The 8472-nt window shown below is 54.9% G+C and overlaps 1 protein-coding gene across 1 annotated transcript; it reads right to left on the reverse strand.

The window, feature by feature from the left end:
- Nucleotides 1-24: 24 nt before the first annotated feature.
- LOC114489872 (probable bifunctional dTTP/UTP pyrophosphatase/methyltransferase protein) lies at nucleotides 25-5998 on the reverse strand. Its single transcript, XM_036017247.1, has 7 exons — nucleotides 5944-5998; nucleotides 3892-3995; nucleotides 3553-3715; nucleotides 2392-2576; nucleotides 1907-2039; nucleotides 1234-1377; nucleotides 25-206 (listed from the first exon to the last, which is right to left on the reverse strand). Exons 1-7 carry the CDS (start codon nucleotides 5996-5998, stop codon nucleotides 25-27), a joined length of 966 nt encoding a protein of 321 aa, XP_035873140.1.
- Nucleotides 5999-8472: the final 2474 nt, after the last annotated feature.

Below are 8472 nucleotides of genomic sequence, written 5' to 3' on the forward strand. Positions count from 1 at the left end.
CCCCTGGGCATAAAAGTTACTTTTCTAAAAAATGGACGGGTCTTCATGTGTGTCTGAAAAGGAGGTCGAAGAGGCCGTCTCACCTGGCTTGCAGCTGCGGGAGATGCGGCTCAGCAGCTGGTGCACCTTGTCGTCGGGCCAGTTGTGCAGAATTTTGGACAGGATGTACAGGTCAGCCTCTGGGAGGGTGTCTCGGAAAAAGTCCCCTGGTGGACACATAGAGGGCAATCATCCCACAGGGACTCAAGAACCAGTTCTCCCTGAGACAGAAATGGGGAGGCACCACCTCCGAACTGAACGGAAAAAGAGTCTGCTTGCAGTGGGGTGATAGGGCCCCCCTCAACCCGATCCAAGTCCTAACTCTGGAACCCGGGAGTGGCACCTTATGGAAACAGGGTGTTTGCAGGTGGGATGCATGGAGGACATGAGAGGAGGCCGTCCTGGGTCAGGGTGGCCTCACATCCAGTGGCAGTGTGCTTGGAAGGGACAGAAGAGGAGACCCAGAAAGGAGGAAAAGCCACATGGGGGGGAGGCAGAGACGGGAGGACGTGAGCACCAGCCCAGGGACGCCCCGAGCTCCAGGAGCTGGAAGAGGTGCAGAGCACCCTCCCTGCAGCCCGTGGAGGGACCGGGGCTGCAGGACACCTGGAATCAGGTGGCCGATCTCCAGGATGGAGGCAGGAGGAATTCCTTGCTTTTAAGTTGCCCAGGTTGTGTACTTGGCATTTAGCCAAAGAAAACAATAATACACAGGGAACGTTTTGAAACAATTACATGTTGCTGCCCAATGAGGAAACGTTACATTGTTCCTATGCAATGGGGGGGGGGGCATGTGGGTGTCTCCCGAAACCTAGACCTGTTTTTCTTGTTATTCCTGAAAGGAGACAGTGTAACAGCCTCACCCAGCCCTGGCACTGTATCAGGGGTTACAGGGAATCCAGGCAGCCTTGAAAGTCCACAGGAGGGAGTAGGTTGGCGACAAGCCGACACCGGCTCATTTTGTATAAAGGACCCGAGTGCTGAGGAGTTGCTACTGGATGGGGGTCCTGCAACCTTCCCCAGGTGGACGAGGGGCCCCTGTGCAGACAGAGGTGAGCACGGCACACAGACTCCCACCTGCACACACACACACCTGCAGAGGCACAGACACCACACTCACGCACACACAGGGACAGGCTCCGTGTCACACAGCACACAACTGCTGACCAGATGCAAAGGCACAGGAGCCCTTACCTGGCACGAAGCTGACCTGCACTGTCTGGGGTCCATGGGGCTTAAAACACACGGCATCCTCGATGACCTCTGGCAGGTCAAATATGGTCACCTTCAGACCCGGGTACTGCCTGGCCAGCTCGTAGGCAAGGGCGCCTGTGGATCCTGCAGGTGAAATCACAAAATGTACCCTTACCTGCCCTTCCAGGCACTTAGGGATGCCTGGGTGAGGTTCCAAAGTGCAACTGAGGCCAAATCAAGCAATGTACTGGAACATGCATTGAAGCCACTGCTGTGAAATACCACCAGCCATGATGCAGATGGCTGGTGTCTCTTGTGGGCATTGGGTCCTCCAAAGGTCAGGACCCTGCAGGTGAGCAGGTGAGTGGGGTGTGGACACAGAGTCACAAGAGAATCCTCAGGGCAAAGTTGTGGAGGTCTGGTACCATCTCTAATCCTTTCCGGTATGTGAAAGCTGATGTGATGGCTGGTGCTTCAGCAGCCACACTGGGCCACTAGGAGGATGGGTGTGCAGGGAGAATAGGGAAATGCAAGGTGGAAGCTCAGGAGTCCTTGGGGTATTTTTGAGAGATAACTCTGTTTTGCAGTCTTATGAGCATGTCAGTCAATGCAATATGACCCAGGGAAAGGCATGCACGAGCTGGTGACACAGAGTCCCCGTGGGGTTACACACCTCCCAGGTCGCAGGCAGAGGTGAATCCAGACAGGTCAAAGGCTGTGGCCACCTGGCGAGCAGCTACCTTGGTGTGGCCGTGCATGGCCCGCATGAACTGCAGCTTCTTTTCTCGATTCTTGTAGAAGGACTCCTGAGGCAGAGCAGGGTGTGAGCAGAGAGGCACAGGCTGGGCCTCCTGCACCCGGGCGGCACCCCCAGCTGACATGTCCCTGGGACTGGGCCTCTCTGTGCCTCTCTCTGTGTCTATCTGTCTGCCTTGTGACTCTGTGTCCCTCTCTGCCTCCCTCTGTGTCTGTCCCTCTCCCTTCTCCACCCCCTCCCCCATGCACCCTCCCACAGGGGACTCCACTAGGACAGGTGGCATCCAGAAGACAAAGCTCGGTGGCTTCTGAGGTTCGTGAAGCCCCAGGCCACACAGGAATCCCATCCCCTCAGATCCTTTCCCCGACCCAAGCACGGAAGGAACATCTCTGGCCGGTCACCTGATAGTGGTCCTCCCCTGCTGTGCCCAGAGCCCTCTGGGCCTGGATGGTGCCCTCCCGGACAGCAAAGTCCAGGTAGGAGAAGAAGGGCCAGCTGAATTCCTCGTGGATCATGACGAAGCTGTGCAGGGAGTACTCGCCATCTGACAGCAGGTACAGGGTGGCCAGGGGTGTGTTGCTGTAACCTGAAGTGACAGGTGAGGTCCTCCCAGTGAGGCTGGAGCTGGTCCCACCACGAGACCACAGCTGAGGTCCATGGGGAAGGAGCACGAACACCATCCCTGAGAGTGCTACTCACCACATGCTGACAGGCAGCTCCCCAGTCCACCTTGAAGGATCCACCCATCCATTCACTGGCCTTGTATCCATTCTTCCATGGACCCATCAGTCTCACTAGCTGCCTATCCATGGTCGCAGCCACCCATCCATCCACCCACCCATCCATCCTGCCATCCATGGACCCACCCATCCTCTGTCCATGCTTGCATCTGCCCAGCTAACCATGGCTCTACCCACCCATCCACCCACCCATCCCTCCATCCACCCACTCCTCCATCCATCCGTCCATCTGTCCATCTCATCTCTGGTCTGCTCTATGTCCGAATGTCCACCCAGGGCTCCTGATTCTCCATCTGCCCATCGCCCCACCCACCCACTATCACCTCCACCTTCAACAACACATCCATCTTCTTCCTTCTGTCCTTCCTTCCCCTCCCCACCGATCCATCTCTCTGCTTCCTCCCCACCCACCCTTCTGCCTACTGTATCCGAGTATCCATCCATCTATGTGTTCCTCATTCCTCCACCCGCCGCCTCATCTGTCCCTGTAGGTCAACCCCTGTCTGTGTCGTGCACACGGAAATGTCCTGTTTCTTCCATGTCTCTGGAGGTCCCTGGCTGACACAGCCCCTCCGAGACCAGAGACATGAGGAGTCACTATCCTCACACACTCACAGACACACACACACACACACACACACACACACATGACTTTCCCTTTCTTCCATCCATCCTCTGTCCCACCCTCTGGGGAACAGCCACACTTCTGGGGCAGAGGGACAGCCCGTGAGGTCACCCCTGCTTTGCTCAGAGGCCACGTCCACTCAGGGACCTGCTTCTACTTTCTGAGGTTCTCCAGGAAACCCCTCCGAGGCCCCTCACCTCCCTCTGTCTTGTCCAGCAGGCCCAGGCCTGCACAGGCGTCCAGCAGGTATCCAGTTCCGCCCTCTGAGGCACCGATTTTCCTGGCAATGTCCGCCGTGCTCAGGGGGCCTTCGTCCCCCAGCAAATCGAACACCTTCATCTTGCAAGCCGTGAACAGGGCCTGGGCGCGAACAGCAGCTCAGTGAGACCCTCCCTGGGGCCTGAGGAGAGAGCGTGGCCCAGGGGGACGTGGACCTCAGACACCTCGTCTCCAGGACACAACAAGACGAGCTCCCGTGGGTCAGCCCCGAGGTTGTACCCTCCCTCCCGGCCACCTCAGGAGCCTCAGCAGGTCACCTTGGACACCTTGAAGCCGTCTATCAGTTCCACAATGGCAGTCGGGGGAGGCTCTGCACCGTGGGTTTGCCATCTGTGTCTTTCACGGCTTTCCCGTGTTTCTGCTGAAACCAGAGCTGAGCTTCAGAAACGACACATTTCTGTGGTTTGGTGCATGCAGACGGCCTCACTGCCGGTGCCTGGGCTAACTTGGGAGAGCAAGGCCTGTGTGGCCCCTCGTGCTGAGCAGGGGCAGACATGTGGCCCCCATTCATTCCCCCACAATGTGTACCCCACAGTGTCCTTGGGGCGCACTGGCATACTCACCTCCACCTGCCGAATATCAGTCTCTCAGTTCTCACTCATTTATACCACTACTCACAGGATTACCTTCATGCAGGTAGCATCCCAACTGCCATAGGATATTGTTATAACATGTAGTGATAAGCTGCATTAATGCTACACAGTGGAAGACACCATTGTGTTCCTTATAGGAAGGTATTGTACGGTAACGTGGGTGGGACATGCATTACAATAAATGATACCCATGTAAGAATTACAATGCTCTATGACATAGCAACAAAGTAATTCGCAATCTATATTACAGAAATGATACTATTAGCTGCAATAATAAGTGTTATTAGGTAACAATGTATTAGGTAAGCTACACTAATTCTTTATTGTAAATTTCACCTTCACACTAATTACCATAGTCTGTGATATAGTTACAATGCAACAGACCTGCTATGTCAATTCTTTGTGACCAGCTGTGCTACACAAATGCTACATGAGAGGAAGAGTATGTTACACTGCAACCCTCAGCCATAAATAAGCTGCATGACTGCACACTGTGGCAGCTTTTATGCAACATGTCTCCCTAAAACCTGACCCCCACCTCCCACCACCCACCCTGTGGCCCCAGATCCCCAGGTGGCAGAAGCAGAGTCCTTGCCTGGTGCATGCTCCTGGCCACCTCCAGGGCCTTCTGCTTGGCTTGTGTCCATGGCATATGGGAAAGGGCTGAGGGAGGAGGCTTTCCTGACATTCTCCTGAAATCTGGAAGGAACCACCGTGAATCTGAGCCCCTGCAATGGGAGAAGAGGGGCCGTGAGGGGGTGAGGGTCGCAGGTCCCCAACAGACCGGGTTGGGTTACAGCCAGTGTGGCCTCTCAGCCCCTGTGGCCGAATGTGAACTTTCCCCAGTACCACTTCCTGCAGAGCCGATCTTGGGGCTTAGAGGGAAGGGAGGTGTGCACCCCTGTCACTCAAACGCCTGGGGACAGTATCGACAAAGGTGCTGGGGACTCGGATCGAACCCCTGGGGGTGGAAGAGCTCCCAGGACATTCCCAAGGCCACTGTTCCACCCCCACCCTGGGGTCCAGCACCTGGAAACATACTCCCCACAAGAAATGCAAAGGACAGAAATAGGCTGTGTGGGGAAATGGGGCTCCTTTACGCGGGTCCCCTAGAAATGCTCACCTAGCAAGACAGTCCCTGGTCCCTGAAGGAGGCCGGTGGTGTCCATGGCCCCCCAAGTGCCCACACTGTGCACCCTGAGGACCTGGCATCAGCGACCCCTGTCCTTGCCAGCCCTGCAGAGCACCCATGGAGCTCAGTCCCTCCCCCCCCCCAGCAGCCCCAGGGCAGAGGCAGCTGGGTACATGGAACAGTTTGTTGTGCCAAGGGCCCACCTCATGGGGGACACCAGACCACGAGGCCTGGTCACAAACCCGCGGCCCAGATGGCCCAGGTTCGGGCTTCCCCAGGCCCACAGACCTGGACCCCAGCTGCTAGGAGCTGCCCGCACGCCTCTGCCCCAGACCCCACTGCCCCAGTTCCTAGCTCTGGGCCTCAACTCCATGGGCCTCACACCTTGTCCCTGGTCCCCACAGGCCCACAGATCCGCAGTCACCGCGCCAGGGGCACCAGGTGACCATCTGCACCAGTCCATGGGCCCCAGATGGACTAGGCTCCCGGATCACTAGCCTGCCCCTCGCACCCCAGAACCCGACCCGGTTCTGTCCCGGCTATTCACCGCGTTTCTGAGGACGTGCTGGTGGCCCGGGCCATACAGGCCATCACCACATGCTTATGCAGCAGCTTCGGGATCGCCCGGAACAGGCCCATGACTCTCGAGTCCGCGCCACACTCCCTGGGCCCCAGGCGGAAGGTCTTCTTGGCCAAGTGTCCTGACCCTGGGTCTGTGGACCCGGAGAGCCGGCCGGGTCTATTGAAGCCCCAAGCCCAGGAGACCCCGCCCACACAGCCCCGCCCCTGGGCCGACCACGCCCCCAGGGCTGGTTCTCACCACTCAGCTGGGACTTCCTGTATGCAGGCCCCGCCTACTGCGCCTGTCCCGCCACGCCCCCAGCGAGGCCACGCCCACGAGCCAGAGCCACGCCCCGAACTGAGCTCAGCTTCCAGGCTCGTTCTGCAGCCTGTCACGGCCACGTCCAGTATTTCTGTGGCCGGTTTATCCCAACTGACACCCCGGTTGTCTCTCTCCCGCACAGGCCGCCCACTGTCCGCACAGTGTGTCCGAGGACCCCCAGCTCCCCCGTGCGCTGTGGGGGTCCAGTTCGCGGCCTTGCCACTGTACTAGGATGACCCGGATCCCTGGGATCTCGGGATTGCTGAGCAGGACCGCCCCCCACTGCGGTGGTTCAGGGGCCCTTCGGGTCAGTCCAGCGGCCCCGCAGGGTGGGTCAGAGAGAAAGGGGGGTGGGCAGGGCGCCTGAGGTGAGGGAGAGAGGCAGGGGCCACTCACCCAGCCTGGGCTCCCCAAGGCCTGGGCTCCAGGCCTGGGAAGGCGCTGCATGGCCCTCACGGTGATGAGGCCTGGGTGCAGTGAGCCTGGCTCAGCCTTTAAGCAGCCTGGGTGCTGGGGGCCAGCAGGCTGCTCGGAGTGGGGACCCATGGGGTCCCTGACCAGGAAGGGGAGGGGTGAGGCCACTCAGGTGGTAATGTGACAGCCCGATGTCCCCAGCTGTTCCCCACCCCGTCCCCATAGGGCAGAGGTTACCCCAGTGCCACGCCCTCTTCCAACCATGTTGTCTGACAAGGTCTGAACGTGGAAAGAGGGCATTCAAGGAATCCATCTTCCTGGAAGAGAGCGTGGCATACAAAGGGGGGTGGTAGTTTCTCTGGGGATTGCTTTTAATACTTTCCTTGCTAATGTTAATCATGGTCTTACTTTGTACCCTGATTCCCATAAGAACAGAACATGAGAAGAAAGAGGCTCGAAAAGAGTCAATGATTGATTTTGAGGGAAATTCTGAAGGGACAACTAGTTCTCCCCAGACTACTGAATCATGCCCAGATTGTTTTAAATAAAGTGTTTATGAACCTGAGTAAGAAATTATCCCCAGTTGTTCCCATATAAGAATTCATAAATCAGTTACAATAAGTTGAATTATTGGTGGACTTTCCCACACCTGTTCCTTACCCATAGATACAAAGATCTTTCTAGAAAACAAGAAAAAACTATATAGACCCTTACCCACAGCCCAGGGATACCCCTGGGTAGCATATTAGATTATTGGCAAATTATGGTATCCCCTAAAAGGAGATAATGGTCTCCAGAGGGTTCCAGATCTCCCATTGCCTTATACAGGAGCATATAATGAGGGTGACATTAGAATGGTCAATTAGGATGAAGTTCAAGTGTTTTATAAAATTCTAAATTTCATGGAAAGGCTAGCTCGAGGCAGACCTCCCTGGTGTTTATTAAATAAGAAATAAAAAGAGTTTACTGAATTTCCTGTTTATCTCTCCTTACCTGTTGGTTTTGGAGATTAAAAGGTGGTGGGATTGTTAGATACCTGTATCTCAGGTTTATTGATTTGCATAATTCCTACGAAGTTGTATAAAATAATTTCTTGACCAAAGAATAGAATCCCCTCTAATGAAATTGCCCCCGAGTGTCTAAAAGTTGTTGGAGTAACAGCCCCGCCTTTACCTTGAATAGGAATATATATCAAGTAGAATTAGACAGGCAAAGAAATAAGAAAAGCTGGTTAACTATTATAAATTAAGCACTTAAAAACAGTTACCAGGGAGTCAGAGTCCATGGTACATAGAGAAATATTTAGACAGAAAAGGTAAATAGGTAAGTTAGACATCACAAAGGCCTTATAATAAATTTCCTATAACCTCTGTTCAATTTAGCGTATCCTTTTGCCCCATGACAAATTCTGAGAATTTTAATAAACAGTAAGATATTCAAACTCTGTACGTACAGCTATTTCTAATTGTCTGGTTTATGGCTCTTCTGGTTAAAATAACCTTTGTTTAATATAATTGAATCTATGGGAATTCTTGTATTTTTCCTGGTTACCTTTGTATTCATTATTTTCTGCTTTACCTAATCGCAAATGTCAATCACTGCTAAAAATGAAAGCATAAAAACCTGCTTGTACTTGCAATAAACAGAACAGAGCATCACCGTCCTCTGAGGCGTGTTGTCGTCTGTCTCCCATCGCCGACGCCTTCCCCACCTTTCAGGAAACCCTGGACCCAGCTGCGGCTGGACGGTGGCACCCCAGGATGACCCTTCCAGACTGTCCCGGGTCCTGGGGCACTCACACACCTCTCAATGAGCA

The sequence above is a fragment of the Phyllostomus discolor genome, chromosome Y, assembly GCF_004126475.2.
Source record: "Phyllostomus discolor isolate MPI-MPIP mPhyDis1 chromosome Y, mPhyDis1.pri.v3, whole genome shotgun sequence".
Lineage (NCBI taxonomy): Eukaryota > Metazoa > Chordata > Mammalia > Chiroptera > Phyllostomidae > Phyllostomus > Phyllostomus discolor.